The sequence below is a fragment of the Poromitra crassiceps genome, assembly GCF_964638095.1.
Source record: "Poromitra crassiceps genome assembly, chromosome: 25".
NCBI classification, from domain to species: domain Eukaryota; kingdom Metazoa; phylum Chordata; class Actinopteri; order Beryciformes; family Melamphaidae; genus Poromitra; species Poromitra crassiceps.
The window spans coordinates 1522404-1538991 of NC_139649.1; the positions used below are offsets into that span (position 1 = coordinate 1522404).

General features: G+C 48.8%; 1 protein-coding gene across 1 annotated transcript in view; it reads left to right on the plus strand.

The window, feature by feature from the left end:
• fbln2 (fibulin 2) overlaps window positions 1–16588 on the plus strand; it is a 63785-nt gene that overhangs the window by 34828 nt on the left and 12369 nt on the right. Inside the window, exons 9-12 of the mRNA XM_083660978.1 lie at window positions 370–504; window positions 3124–3225; window positions 11486–11620; window positions 16095–16232. Coding sequence (XP_083517104.1) covers window positions 370–504; window positions 3124–3225; window positions 11486–11620; window positions 16095–16232 — 510 coding nt within the window. The remainder of the gene's footprint in view (window positions 1–369; window positions 505–3123; window positions 3226–11485; window positions 11621–16094; window positions 16233–16588) is intronic.

The window sequence follows — 16588 nt, forward strand, 5'->3', positions numbered from 1 at the left end:
CGATATTGGGTTCACGATAACGATACGATACGATATTTTAACAATATTTTTTTGCGATCGATTTGTAAGTTGAGGGGGCATCCTCCACGCTAATTTGAGTCATTTCACCATTTTCCTCCTCCGTGTGTCTGTAACGTCCCTCGTCTGTTCAAACAAAGCAATGAAAAGGAGAGCGAGCATGCGATCAGATGCAGATCAGTGCCACCATGTTCAACTTCTTTTTCTCACGATATGAGATTTCATCTCAACGATACATATTGTCACGTTTTGATATCATGATATATTGTGGGATGATATATTGTGACATCCCTACTATTCAGTCTTTCTTAAATAGATTTTTAAGTAATTACCCAATTCTTTTTTATCCAGTGAGTCCTGAGGAAGACAACAGAGTCAGAGAGGAGGACCACCCTGCCTTGGTCCCAGCACCAGCCACGACTACCACCACTACTCCTAGTACCACCAGCAGCACCACCACGCATGTTCCCCTCAATCCATGTGCAGGTAACTTTACCGTTAGTCATTGGATAGTAGTAGTCAGTTAGTAGTGCCCAGCTTGTGAACTTTGCCAGTTAGCACTTACACCTTCTTTGGTTTAACCAAAGACGAGGGGATTTCAAGCAAGACGGGCCAACTTCAACTCACTTCCTGTCATTTTGTCACGTGGGTTTTGCCCATGGTTTTCCACGGACACGCCCACTTAGGAGGCTTTCGGCCGGTCTGAGTCTATTGGAGTCACGTGACAATTTAGGAGACTTGCTGCTACCATTTGTTAGAATTGGCGGGGGCCTGCGGTGACCCATCTATAGCCATATATCTATGGTAGAACCAAAAGCACAGTGTGCCAGTTTCCCCCAACTCACACTGACACAGCACTCCAGTAAACTGCAGTTCACAGAGGTGACAAACTGCAGCTATCTACCGACTCCTGGGATCTTTTTGCCTGTTGTGCTTGTGAAAATAAGTTAGGCCTACGTTCAGATCATAAGTTAGGCCTACGTTCAGATCATAAGTTAGGCCTACGTTCAGATCATAAGTTAGGCCTACGTTCAGATCATAAGTTAGGCCTACGTTCAGATCATAAGTTAGGCCTACGTTCAGATCATAAGTTAGGCCTATGTTCAGATCATAAGTTAGGCATACGTTCAGATCATAAGTTAGGCCTACGTTCAGATCATAAGTTAGGCCTACGTTCAGATCATAAATTAGGCCTATGTTCAGATCATAAGTTAGGCCTACGTTCAGATCATAAGTTAGGCCTACGTTCAGATCATAAATTAGGCCTATGTTCAGATCATAAGTTAGGCCTATGTTCAGATCATAAGTTAGGCCTACGTTCAGATCATAAGTTAGGCCTACGTTCAGATCATAAGTTAGGCCTACGTTCAGATCATAAGTTAGGCCTACGTTCAGATCATAAGTTAGGCCTACGTTCAGATCATAAGTTAGGCCTACGTTCAGATCAATGCCGATTGCTCTCATTTCCGACAATGGGTGGCTTGTGGAAGGCAATGAAATCACCATCCACGCTGAAATTAAAATGCCATATTTTGCAGGCGTTGAGATAATTGACAGAAATTGCATTAAAAAAAGTTGCCAGTGTTTAGAGATCAGCATTACTAGTACATTTGTTGAGTGTGTGTGTGTGTGTGTGTGTGTGTGTGTGTGTGTCTGTAGCATGGTCGCCTTCATTAGACAAAGTGCAGAGAGACAGGAATGCCCGAGATAGACCTGCGACACAGGTAGCGGGCCAGATTTGAAAGCAGGATGCCCCCCTCTACATGGCACGCGCCTCAGGCCACCGACCCACCAGGAGGACAGACCTTCATGTAGGAATATGAGAAAGATGTGATTGATGGATTCTTGGCCCTGATCTTTGCCTCCCACTGTGATATTGTTCAGCAAGTCCTCCCTCGGCTAAGGGCTTATGTGCTACAGCGTTATGTGTAATGAGTGATGAGAGTGCTTTGGGGTTTCGAGGGTGATTCATATAAAGCCGTGGAGCACAACTCACGAGAGCAGCCAGTGGGTTCCTCTGCTTGCTCTACTCCGGTGTCTCCTCCACTCCGCTGTGCAGTGTGTCAGGAACCCAGTAAGGCCGGATACATCTGGCCAACACATCAGCTCTGCTTTGATTGAAACAAGGCAGGCAGGCAGGCTGGGCTGAGAGGAGCTGACGTGATGTGACTGCCCCAGGGCGAAACACCCTTATGAGTCAAAGTCCCCACTTCTTCTTCTTATTTTTTTATTAATTTTTCCCCTCTCTGATTTACGCCCCATTTTCTCCCCAACTGTTCCCTGCTAGGCTGTCCCAGCCGTTTGCTTCACCCCCCTCTGCTGCTCTGGGCAGAGTTGTAGACCAGCACATGTCTCCTCTGATACATGTGCAGTCGCCAGCCACTTCTTCTTTTCACCTGACAGCGAGGGGTTTCACCGGCAGGACATAGCGCCACATGGGAGGATTACGCCATTGCCCCCACTTCCCCTTCCCCCCGAACCGGTGCCCCCTGATCGAGCAGAGGAGGCAGTAGTGCAGCGACCAGGACACATACCCTTAACCCAGCTTCCCACACGCAGACACGGCCAATTGTGCCTGTATGGACGCCCGACCAAGCCGGAGGCAACACGGGTCTCGAACTTGCGACCCTCGTGTTGGTAGGCAGGGAATCTACCGCTGCACTACCCGCACGCCCAAAGTCCCCACTTCTTAAAACTGCCTCTGATCGTTCATTATCAGAATGGCCAGGTCGAATTCTTGACCGGAGAGCTTTAGCGAGGGATGCGTCGGCGAGAAACTGTGCAGAAACAGTCCCTGGCCCACGCCTCTTTGTGACTATGGAGCTGTTAAATACACGAGGGACAATTGATTCACTCACGCTGAATGAGGTAGTTCATGAGAGGCCTGTTTCAGCGGGGAGTGCTGATCGGAGCGAGGGGGGGAGGGCGGGGTCCGGAGGAGCCTTGGGGAGCGCGACAATGGGGCCATGCATTACCAGGACGGGACAGAAACAGAAGGAGCTGGGGATATTTAAGACATTGCAACTGACAGACTGTCCCAGAGGTATAGATGTGTGGAATTTGGAGATGATTGTGACATGCTGCTTGTTTTTCTGTCCCTTCTAGGAAATGGACCTTGCAGTCAGCAGTGTTCAGCAGTGGCAGGCCAGGCGCGCTGCTCCTGCTTCCCAGGCTTCTCACTGATGGCAGATGGACGCATGTGTGAAGGTGAGGACCACCACTCTCTGTGTGGAGGTGAGGACCACCACTCCCTGTGTGGAGGTGAGGGACACCACCACTCCCTGTGTGGAGGTGAGGGCCACCATTCCCTGTGTGGAGGTGAGGGACACCACTCCCTGTGTGGAGGTGAGGACCACCACTCTCTGTGTGGAGGTGAGGGCCACCACTCTCTGTATGGAGGTGAGGACCACCACTCTCTGTGTGGAGGTGAGGGCCACCACCACTCTCTGTGTGGAGGTGAGGGCCACCACTCTCTGTGTGGAGGTGAGGACCACCACCACTCTCTGTGTGGAGGTGAGGGCCACCACCACTCTCTGTGTGGAGGTGAGGGCCACCACCACTCTCTGTGTGGAGGTGAGAGCCACCACTCTCTGTGTGGAGGTGAGGACCACCACTCTCTGTGTGGAGGTGAGGGCCACCACTCCCTGTGTGGAGGTGAGGGCCACCACTCCCTGTGTGGAGGTGAGGGCCACCACCACTCTCTGTGTGGAGGTGAGAGCCACCACCACTCTCTGTGTGGAGGTGAGAGCCACCACTCTCTGTGTGGAGGTGAGGACCACCACTCTCTGTGTGGAGGTGAGAGCCACCACCACTCTCTGTGTGGAGGTGAGAGCCACCACTCTCTGTGTGGAGGTGAGGACCACCACTCTCTGTGTGGAGGTGAGGGACACCACTCCCTGTGTGGAGGTGAGGACCACTGCTCCCTGTGTGGAGGTGAGGACCACCACTCTCTGTGTGGAGGTGAGGACCACCGCTCTCTGTGTGGAGGTGAGGACCACCGCTCTCTGTGTGGAGGTGAGAGCCACCACCACTCTCTGTGTGGAGGTGAGAGCCACCACCGCTCTCTGTGTGGAGGTGAGGACCACCACTCTCTGTGTGGAGGTGAGGGCCACCACCACTCTCTGTGTGGAGGTGAGAGCCACCACCACTCTCTGTGTGGAGGTGAGGACCACCACCACTCTCTGTGTGGAGGTGAGGGCCACCACCACTCTCTGTGTGGAGGTGAGGGCCACCACCACTCTCTGTGTGGAGGTGAGGACCACCACTCTCTGTTTGGAGGTGAGGACCACCACTCTCTGTGTGGAGGTGAGGGCCACCACTCTCTGTGTGGAGGTGAGGACCACCACTCTCTGTGTGGAGGTGAGGGCCACCACTCTCTGTTTGGAGGTGAGGACCACCACTCTCTGTGTGGAGGTGAGGGCCACCACTCTCTGTGTGGAGGTGAGGGCCACCACTCTCTGTGTGGAGGTGAGGACCACCACTCTCTGTGTGGAGGTGAGGACCACCTGTGTTGTGTTGGTGTCGCCAGTAATTGGTGCAATTCACAAAGCTCTTATGTATCCCTTAAGCCGTCGCCCTCAAGCTGGGTTTGCACAAGGTAACAAACAACACACAAATGGACACACACACACACACACACACACACACACACACACACACACACACACACACACACACACACATACGTATACATACAGCCATTGACAGCAAAACAAAAAGGCAATGGAGCAGTTTGTCCAGAGATCCGGACACTTTTTTAATTGGATTCAGTCACTCATGAAGGAGGAAAATGCAGGTCCTGTGACACTTAACAATGCCTGCTCTGATTGGGCTCCTGTTTCCTGGTGGAGGAGCCTGTTGCCTAGAGCACGAGTCAACCATAGCCAATTACTCTACGGCAGCTATAGCTGCAATAACAAACAGCAGCCATTACAACTGTGTACTTAGCTACTTCACTTCTTCAAGTTGCACTCAATCCGCTGATATTGGACGATCTACGTTCAGCCTCTCCCCAGAAGAGAATGTAATTGCTTCCATGCCAAAGACTATTTTTCCATGAATGGCCTTACAGTAATAAATTTGGTGCAGTAGTTAGTAAATTGATCCGTGGATTTGCTACAAGGCTAACACTTGGCAGTGATTTCCCTTTGTAAAGATGTGATGTATGGTCCACCTCCTGGAATTCAATACACACCAGCTCAATAATTCTCTCTTGTCCAAATTCCTTCCTGCCCCCAAATTGCACTGTTTAACAAGAAAGAAAGCATCAGTGAAATCGTCGAGAAGGAAGTCACTTATATAACAAAACAACATGGCTGTATATGCCTAGGTAAGGGCCTCGTGACCGGGCTACCGTGCTCTGATGTGCTGCTTATGTATTGAGGGTCTGTTGTGGAAAAATTGATTTCATTTGAGCTGAGATAAGAGTATGGATTGTAAGTGCAGTCCACGCTGGCTTGATTTAATCTGAGGGGAGATAATACTTCTGAATGCATAAGCATTGCCGAAGAGTTCATGTTTTCCCCTCCTATCACTTCATTCAGCGGACTTTCTCCTATAAAGTGTTCCCACATGTTAACCTGTGGGTGGCCAACATTCACTTTAGTCTGGAATGAGACAAAGGAAATAGCCAGAGTCAGGCTAGGGGGGGGGGGGTGCTGCTTCATGACTGGGATTAATTTGAACATTTGACTCCAATGCATAAATGCAACTAGACTGTGACGCAAGCTGGAGTGCTTGAACAGTTACCACCCTGTAGATACATCATATAAGCTGTGAAAACCCACACGCATTAACACCTAGGATGTTTGCACAGCGTGTGTTCGTACTGTAAAGTCATTAACACCTAGGATGTTTGCACAGCGTGTGTTCCTACTGTAAAGTCATTAACACCTAGGATGTTTGCACAGCGTGTGTTCGTACTGTAAAGTCATCATTAACACCTAGGATGTTTGCACAGCGTGTGTTCATACTGTAAAGTCATTATTAACACCTAGGATGTTTGCACAGCGTGTGTTCGTACTGTAAAGTCATCATTAACACCTAGGATGTTTGCACAGCGTGTGTTCATACTGTAAAGTCATTATTAACACCTAGGATGTTTGCACAGCGTGTGTTCATACTGTAAAGTCATCATTAACACCTAGGATGTTTGCACAGCGTGTGTTCGTACTGTAAAGTCACATTAACACCTAGGATGTTTGCACAGCGTGTGTTCGTACTGTAAAGTCATCATTAACACCTAGGATGTTTGCACAGCGTGTGTTCGTACTGTAAAGTCATCATTAACACCTAGGATGTTTGCACAGCGTGTGTTCGTACTGTAAAGTCATCATTAACACCTAGGATGTTTGCACAGCGTGTGTTCGTACTGTAAAGTCACATTAACACCTAGGATGTTTGCACAGCGTGTGTTCGTACTGTAAAGTCATCATTAACACCTAGGATGTTTGCACAGCGTGTGTTCGTACTGTAAAGTCATCATTAACACCTAGGATGTTTGCACAGCGTGTGTTCGTACTGTAAAGTCATCATTAACACCTAGGATGTTTGCACAGCGTGTGTTCGTACTGTAAAGTCATCATTAACACCTAGGATGTTTGCACAGCGTGTGTTCGTACTGTAAAGTCATCATTAACACCTAGGATGTTTGCACAGCGTGTGTTCGTACTGTAAAGTCACATTAACACCTAGGATGTTTGCACAGCGTGTGTTCCTACTGTAAAGTCATCATTAACACCTAGGATGTTTGCACAGCGTGTGTTCGTACTGTAAAGTCATCATTAACACCTAGGATGTTTGCACAGCGTGTGTTCGTACTGTAAAGTCACATTAACACCTAGGATGTTTGCACAGCGTGTGTCGTACTGTAAAGTCACATTAACACCTAGGATGTTTGCACAGCGTGTGTTCCTACTGTAAAGTCATCATTAACACCTAGGATGTTTGCACAGCGTGTGTTCGTACTGTAAAGTCATCAGTTGGGGAAATGTACGCACACCTGTCAAATATGATGGATGACATGATATGTTTCATTCACATAGTTTTGCAGAGTAACTAAACCAAAGCTGATTGTCTCTGTTCCATCGGTACCTCTCCCTGTGGTTCACACTGTCAACTGTGTAAAGATGGGAATGAATTCAACACCGGAACATAGTGTGTGGCTAAGACAGCAATGCAGTGCTGTGGCATTAATTCTACTCATCACCAAGCTGTGAATGGATATTCTGAAGTTTCCCAGGCAAACCCACACACACACACTTCACACACACACACACACACACACACACACACACACACACACACACACACACACACACACACGGCACACACACACACGGCACAGGCACACGGGGCAGAGAGAGAAGTTTCCAATTCAGACATCATAGTGGTTTCCAGCTCCCATGCATGCGGTTTGCCATCTTCACCCTATTATGAGATCCACTCTGAGGAGGACAGAACAACTTGCTGTGGGCAGCATGGGCGGATTTTGTTTTGCACGACTCAAAACAATGCAGGAAGATCACAGGAAGCCTTCAGACTTCATTAACAACCACATCGAGTATTACATGGAGGGATTCACGGATGAGGCCCTGCACCAAATCGCAATCAAGGCCTGCTGCGCAGCATATAAGCTTTTATTGTCCTTTTCTGTGGTCGAATTGCTAACGTAATCTTTAGTTTTGCGTGAATGGGATTCTTGGACAGCGCTATTATTCCAATCCACAAGAATCTGTGAAAGATATTAAAGTCTGATTCACCGCATCATTCTGAGAAATGTCGACTCCGCCCGCCCAAACAGAGAAACGCCTCATGGTGCTATCCACTAGCAGGCCAAGGTCAAGTCAGGTCATCACTGCCAGACCAAGGTCATCCCTAGTGAAAACAACAACAACAACAACAACACCACCATAATATTGCTATAATATTCCTATTGGGACTTATAGTGTGTGCTACTCAATAATAGTTCCTTTTGGTTCGGGATACAGCCTGGAAAACTGAAAATGAGCATCTGACACATCTATACATTGAGTCCATCTCTACACCCTTTAAGTGGCACATCATTCAGAATCTGCATCCCATGTGACTGATGGTTCAGAAATAACACTCTTCTTTGATCGTTCTCACAGTTTGGAGCTGCCTGCCTCCAAAAGCCAAGTTAACTTCATCTACCTCAGCTGGAACTTTCTTCTTCTTCTTCTTGTTTTTCTTTACAAAATCGATGTGAAGGAATATACACCCGGGTGCATTTCCTTTGTGCATTTCCCTCTCTGCTTAATTGTGCTGCTTCTCAGACACGTCTCTGTGCACAGCCTCCTCTGCTCTCTGGACGAGACCCTGCCAAAGCTTCCCCCCTCTCTCCGTACGGCTACGCTATTAGTATTTTCCAAAATAGAGTCTTAGTGTCCGCCTTGTATTGGCACACTTCACTCCCAACAACAGTGTAATCTGGCTGCCCCTGGAGAAGAGTCGTGGAAGGTGGGGACCTAGAGGCAATAAGACGTCCCCCCCCTCTTCTTCGAATGACGCACTGGAAATAATACTGGCCCCCAAAGCCCTGCAGTGGAGGGAGAAGACCAAAGCCCTGCAGTGGAGGGAGAAGACCAAAGCCCTGCAGTGGAGGGAGAAGACCAAAGCCCTGCAGTGGAGGGAGAAGACCAAAGCCCTGCAGTGGAGGGAGAAGACCAAAGCCCTGCAGTGGAGGGAGAAGACCAAAGCCCTGCAGTGGAGGGAGAAGACCAAAGCCCTACAGTGGAGGGAGAAGACCAAAGCCCTGCAGTGGAGGGAGAAGACCAAAGCCCTGCAGTGGAGGGAGAAGACCAAAGCCCTGCAGTGGAGGGAGAGGACCAAAGCCCTGCAGTGGAGGGAGAAGACCAAAGCCCTACAGTGGAGGGAGAAGACCACTCTCTCTGCACACTTTGGAAACAGAGCTGTCTGGAGAGCAGGGCCACAGAGGTCTGGGTGCTGTTTGCCCCCATGCTGCCCTATGCTGCCCAGTGTTGGGGGTAACTCATTACAAAAGTAACATATTACATGTAATATATTACTTTTAGCAGTAACTCAGTAATATAACTTATTACTTATAGGATTTCAGTAATATTATACCAGTTACTTTGTCAAGTAACTCAAGTTACAAATTGAGTTACATTGTATTAAATCAAATCACATATTTAAAAAAGAGATACAATCATTTCCTAATCAAACTGTGTGTTTTTATGCAAATAACCACAATAACATGACAATAACAAAGGAAAAGGATAAAATGTAGAATTTTGGATTGTTTACACCGACTTCAAGGTGGTTGAAATTATTTTTCGGGATGGTTCCGGGGCAGCGATGGTCATTCTGCTGCTGCTGTTGTTTTGGTCAAAGTAATGCAAAAGTAGTGTAATAAGTAACGAGTTACTCTACACAGACGGTAATATTGTAAAGTAACTTATTACTTTCAAATGAAAGTAACTAGTAATATGTAGTATATTACATTTTGAAAGTAACTTGCCCAACACTGATGCTGCCCTACAACGAGGACGACCGATTCCTCCCGCAGCCCCAAAACAAGTGTTTTCCACGTTGTGCTTGTTCTCCAGCACGAGTCCCACAGACTCTACTGGGTGTTGTGCAAAAAGGAATCAAAGGGAAAACAGTTAATTGTGGTTAGCGAGACAAATGTTTTCCTGCAATTCTACAGAGGCTTCTCCTAATACAGCACAGCACACTGTGTCCTGTGCTGTGCTGTGCTGTGAGAGGTGACGTTTGTCTGCTGTTTGCAAGCGGGGGTAATAACCTTAAGGGGAAAAGCACTCGGGGATGTTGCTCGGAAACCTCAGATCAGTGCTTTTCCTCCACTCGCTTCCCCTCTGGGAAGGTGTTCCTATCCGAGGCTCACAGTTCATACAGATCCCCTGTAGGAGAAAGCTTTGAAAGTGGAGAGAGGAATTTCAGAGAGCGGCTGCCAACAGATGCATGGGGCAACACAGGAGAGAATATATGCCTCTCTTGTTCCTGCCGTTTCCATCGCTGGCTCCCACATGCAGAAGAACCTTTTTTGTCGGCGTCCCTGTGGAATGCGCCATATTTAGGGGTGATCTTCAAATCTGGAGGAGCGCCACAACATACAGTACAAACACAACATGGCAGAGAGGAGCGCCACAACATACAACAAACACAACATGGCAGAGAGGAGCGCCACAACATACAACAAACACAACATGGCAGAGTCCATCAGCACACGTCCAGCTAATCTGCCCTGCGCTGCCGTGCGTGATGATAAGGGACTGCAGCAGCTTGATAAAGATGAGCCACAACAGAGAGGATAACACCATCTTGGCATAAACCGGCTAATGTCATAAATCAACAGTGTGTGTTTACCGGGTGTAGTGCTGTTTGACTGATAGGGATTTAAGGCTTTCAGTTTCCACCTGTTTTCCTTCACCCATACAGATGAGGCAAACTAGCTTAACAAGAAAACTAACACTTAGCTTGGGCCAAGAACTGGTATTGTGGATTTGACTCAGGATACACAAAGCAGTCATTTTCCAAAGTTGACATAGCGGTAAGGTAACAGCACTTCAGGACACCTGCAGGTTCTTGTCAGCGTAACGTGTCTGAGCCCCGGTCCGGGTGCTACTGCCACCATATAAATCTTTGTTTAAAATAAGTGCCCTGGCATGGCACTCTCATGACAGTACATAAAGCAAACTGACTGGCCATTTTGGAGCGGGCCAAAGCAAAACACGCCAGTTCCCGGGTCGGCCCTCGCACTCCTCGAGGTAAGAATGACCTCCTTTGTTCGTTTGGCTCGGTATTTATTTGCCCGCCGCCCATCTGCTGCTGACTCAATGGACTCCATCACAGTGACAGAGGCAGGATGCAGGAATGGGCCGACCGGGACGAATTACGCGCACAGGCCCTGTTCATCAACCCTCACCTCCAGTACCTCCCCCTCCCTCCCTCCCTCCCTCCCTCCCTCTCTCTCTCCCTCTCTCTGTCTCTCCCTCTCTCCCTCTCTCTCTCCATCCCTCCCTCCCTCCCTCTCTCTGTCTCTCCCTCTCTCTCTGTCTCTCTCTGTCTCTCCCTCCCTCCCTCCCTCTCTCTCTCCCTCCCTCCCTCTCTCTGTCTCTCCCTCCCTCTCTCTGTCTCTCCCTCCCTCCCTCTCTCTCTCCCTCCCTCCCTCTCTCTGTCTCTCCCTCCCTCTCTCTGTCTCTCCCTCCCTCCCTCTCTCTGTCTCTCCCTCCCTCCCTCTTTCTCTCTGTCTCTCTCTCTCTCTGTCTCTCTCTCTCCCTCTCTCTGTCTCTCTCTCTGTCTCTCTCTGTCTCTCTGTCTCTCTCTCTCCCTCTCTCTGTCTCTCTCTCCCCCTCTCTCCCTCTCTCTCTCTCTGTCTCTCTGTCTCTCTCTCTCTCTCTCTCTCTCTCTCTCTCTCTCTCTGTCGTTTCACACACACACACTCACTGCTGTTCTCCTCCTGCAGATGTGAATGAGTGTGTCACCAACACCCACAGCTGTGGGCCCAGTGAGCGCTGTGTCAACACGCTGGGTGCCTTCATGTGCGAGCGGCAGGTCACTTGTCCCGCAGGCTACCAACGGAGGAACCATGTTTGTGAGGGTGAGTTCACTGTCCCTGTCCCACTGTCCCTGTCCACTGTCCCTGTCCCTGTCCCACTGTCCCTGTTCACTGTCCCTGTCCCCTGTCCACTGTCCCTGTCCCTGTCCCTGTCCACTGTCCCTGTCCCTGTCCCACTGCCCCTGTCCACTGTCCCTGTCCACTGTCCCTGTCCCTGTCCCACTGCCCCTGTTCACTGTCCCTGTCCCTGTCCACTGTCCCTGTTCACTGTCCCTGTCCCTGTTCACTGTCCCTGACGTGTGTCATCAAGCCAATGTAGACAGCAAATATTTCCACAGGCAGTGTTAAAATGCTGATGCTGTCTACTTTAGTACTGTGCAGTGCATGGTTCTTGTACTGAAGGAATGAAAACAGAAACAACTCAAAACATGGACAATATTGCAGAACAGAGGAACCTTCCATATCTACCTTACTAGTACCCAAGTTTGTAAACTTGTCTGCTGAGGACAGGAGACAGTTGGATAGAGTGGTGCACAGTGTTGTCTGCTGTGGACAGGAGACAGTTGGATAGAGTGGTGCACAGTGTTGTCTGCTGAGGACAGGAGACAGTTGGATAGAGTGGTGCACAGTAAACTTGTCTGCTGAGGACAGGAGACAGTTGGATAGAGTGGTGCTGAGGACAGGAGACAGTTGGATAGAGTGGTGCACAGTGCATCCAAAATCATCAGATGCAATGTTCCACCCCCAGCAGAACAAGGCTAGGCTTAAAAAGAAGGCCCTGAAGATGTTAAGGGACCCGTCTCACCCAGCAAACAGCCTCTTTAACCTCCTGCCCTCTCAGACAAGATTCACAAGTGTTAAGAGCAGAACATCCAGGTTTCAGAACAGCACATACCCTGAAGCTGTCCACCTTCTAAACACCCTTAGTCTTACACACTAACTGTAGAATTCAGATAATGCACTTGTAGCACTTTGCAGGGGGCCTACATTGCACTTTAAACACTACGTAATGTTGCTGCTCCCCTCCTTCCCATAGTGTTTACAGCTGCAGTAATGTATTATGATGCAGTATTGCCAAATCATGCTCTCTCCATTGTTGTTTTGTATTGTGTGAATGCATGACTTTATGTGCTTGTCTTTGTATGTGAGCTCACTAATCACAAATCCCAATCAACGTGTTGACATGGCAAATCAATCTTGAATCATGAATCGTGAATCTTGAATCATGAATCAGGCAGTTTCATGCTAAACATGACGTGTGCTGTCTCTCTCTTGGTAATTCTGTGAAAGTTGGCAGATTGAGTAGCAGTAATAATAACCAACAGAAGTTAAACGCCCCAGGCACACGTTGCAGCACAGTGGACACACTATTATGGTCTTGGTCATGATCCCTGTAGTAGTGAGGTTTCTAAGTGTATCTCAGACAAACCCAAACTAATTTGTCCTTAAATGGCTTCTCAGGACTTAGTAGGAGCCCAGAAGTGATACAGGACTGCAGAGTAGCACATTATAAATAAGTGAACACAATCAGACGGTTGGTGTGTCTCGCTATTATGGATGACAGAGCCTTGTTTCCTATGAGGCTCTGTAGCAGAGATCTCTCCGTCTTCCTCTGGGATACATTTAGACGGCTCATTTTCATTCCCAAACCCGGGGCAGATGAGAGAACTGTACGATGCACATTAACAACAAGAAGATCTCCCCAAAGCTTCTCAGCGGTTTGCATACATTAGAGGAAATGTGCAGAGTTACACATTATTTGCAATCATTTCCATGACATGGTTCCTGTTAGAAGACGGGCATTTTGGTGAGTGTGTGTGTTCAGTTGCCCGTAGCAGAGCTGTGCTGATAGTGAGTGCCACCTGGTAAAATGATTGTTTATTAACGTTTGTGCTAACTTCGTGGCTCCTCACTGGTTTTGTTTGGGCTTCAGCAGGTAGCCAGGTTCAGTGTTTGAATCAGCCTGAAAGGCAGCATGGCCTGGTGATGTTTGGGCTTCAGCAAGTAGCCAGGTTCAGTGTTTGAATCAGCCTGAAAGGCAGCGTGGCCTGGTGATGTTTGGGCTTCAGCAGATAGCCAGGTTCAGTGTTTGAATCACCCTGAAAGGCAGCATGGTGATGTTTGGGCTTCAGCAGATAGCCAGGTTCAGTGTTTGAATCAGCCTGAAAGGCAGCATGGTGATGTTTGGGCTTCAGCAGATAGCCAGGTTCAGTGTTTGAATCAGCCTGAAAGGCAGCATGGTGATGTTTGGGCTTCAGCAGATAGCCAGGTTCAGTGTTTGAATCACCCTGAAAGGCAGCGTGGCCTGGTGATGTTTGGGCTTCAGCAGATAGCCAGGTTCAGTGTTTGAATCAGTGTGAAAGGCAGCGTGGCCTGGTGATGTTTGGGCTTCAGCAGATAGCCAGGTTCAGTGTTTGAATCAGCCTGAAAGGCAGCCTGGTGATGTTTGGGCTTCAGCAGGTAGCCAGGTTCAGTGTTTGAATCAGCCTGAAAGGCAGCCTGGTGATGTTTGGGCTTCAGCAGATAGCCAGGTTCAGTGTTTGAATCAGCCTGAAAGGCAGCGTGGCCTGGTGATGTTTGGGTTTCAGCAGGTAGCCAGGTTCAGTGTTTGAATCAGCCTGAAAGGCAGCCTGGTGATGTTTGGGCTTCAGCAGATAGCCAGGTTCAGTGTTTGAATCAGCCTGAAAGGCAGCATGGTGATGTTTGGGCTTCAGCAGGTAGCCAGGTTCAGTGTTTGAATCAGCCTGAAAGGCAGCATGGTGATGTTTGGGCTTCAGCAGGTAGCCAGGTTCAGTGTTTGAATCAGCCTGAAAGGCAGCCTGGTGATGTTTGGGCTTCAGCAGATAGCCAGGTTCAGTGTTTGAATCACCCTGAAAGGCAGCGTGGCCTGGTGATGTTTGGGCTTCAGCAGGTAGCCAGGTTCAGTGTTTGAACCACCCTGAAAGGCAGCGTGGCCTGGTGATGTTTGGGCTTCAGCAGGTAGCCAGGTTCAGTGTTTGAATCAGCCTGAAAGGCAGCATGTCCTGACCTGTGTGGCAAAGCACTTTGAGGCTCTGTGGCTCATGTCATCAGTACTTGCCACCAGGGAGGACTAATCAATGCAGCTGGATCATGGAGGTAATATTTAGCCGACCAGCTAGCAGGGAAACAACGAGTTAGTTGCATGAAAGAAAGCACAAATCTTTTCTCTGATGTGGGAAATGTGCCCTTCTTCTAATGATGATCGAATGAGAAAAGCCCAAATGAAGACATCTCTATGTTCCCCGGCACTCATCTCAGAGGGCTGAAGACATCTCTATGTTCCCCGGCACTCATCTCAGAGGGCTGAAGACATCTCTATGTTCCCCGGCACTCATCTCAGAGGGCTGAAGACATCTCTATGTTCCCCGGCACTCATCTCAGAGGGCTGAAGACATCTCTATGTTCCCCGGCACTCATCTCAGAGGGCCTCCTGTAGACATCTCTATGTTCCCCGGCACTCATCTCAGAGGGCCTCCTGTAGACATCTCTATGTTCCCCGGCACTCATCTCAGAGGGCCTCCTGTAGACATCTCTATGTTCCCCGGCACTCATCTCAGAGGGCCTCCTGTAGACATCTCTATGTTCCCCGGCACTCATCTCAGAGGGCCTCCTGTAGACATCTCTATGTTCCCCGGCACTCATCTCAGAGGGCCTCCTGTAGACATCTCTATGTTCCCCGGCACTCATCTCAGAGGGCCTCCTGTAGACATCTCTATGTTCCCCGGCACTCATCTCAGAGGGCCTCCTGTAGACATCTCTATGTTCCCCGGCACTCATCTCAGAGGGCCTCCTGTAGACATCTCTATGTTCCCCGGCACTCATCTCAGAGGGCTGAAGACATCTCTATGTTCCCCGGCACTCATCTCAGAGGGCTGAAGACATCTCTCTATGTTCCCCGGCACTCATCTCAGAGGGCTGAAGACATCTCTATGTTCCCCGGCACTCATCTCAGAGGGCTGAAGACATCTCTATGTTCCCCGGCACTCATCTCAGAGGGCTGAAGACATCTCTATGTTCCCCGGCACTCATCTCAGAGGGCCTCCTGTAATAAAACAAGTCCTCCTGAGACTAAGAAGGCAAGAACAAATCTCACACTTAGACTCCAGCCATCGCTCAAGAGATCCAATAACTGTCATATGAGAAGTTCTGTTCAACTTCTGTTAATTACGGCAGTTACAACAACTTCTATTTTTATGGGGGGGAATTTTTTCCTCGAGTTAAACATACAGTTTTGAAAGTTTGGGTTTCTGTGATGCTTCACGTGTATCTGTCCTTGAACCACAGTGCCACCTACTGTCTGTCTGCTACTCTTCACTTGTGAGCTCAAACCAATATCATGTTCACTCCAATTCTGTGGTTCATATCTGAGAGAGTTGATAGCTGGTTAACCAGCTACAATGTTTTTGGCAGGGAACGCAGTGTGGACGGATTCTGGTGTTTCAAGTTGGCCCATTTGCACAGGTTGTGTTGATGTGGAATCTCTCCCTTCTTACAGACATTGATGAATGTATGGTGCGGACCCATAACTGCGGTATTGGCTTTGTGTGTGAGAACACAGACGGCTCTTTCCTGTGCAACCCCAAGCACAAGTGCCTCACCGGGTTCACACAAGACTCCCATGGCAACTGTATCGGTAAGAGATGTTACTGCCCCCTACTGGCTCTGAACTTTACAAACCGCAGCACTGTCATACAGCAGAGGGGTGGACAAAATAATTCAAACGACAATATATAATTATCAGATGTAATACTGTGAGTAGTAGCAGCTTCAGTCCTCGCTGTCCTGCCTGCTGTCATACTGCATCCTGAACTGTGTGGACCTCTGTAATAGATACTGGACCTTTTCTTCTGGTCCTGTAAAATGACCTATTCCTTGGCTAATATACAATCATGAAAACTAATAATCAAACCTAATGACTAGCGCCTCCTCTGGTCAGTCGGGGTGCCTGTTCAGCGGGGAGGGGAACTGGGGGAATAGTGTGATCCTCCC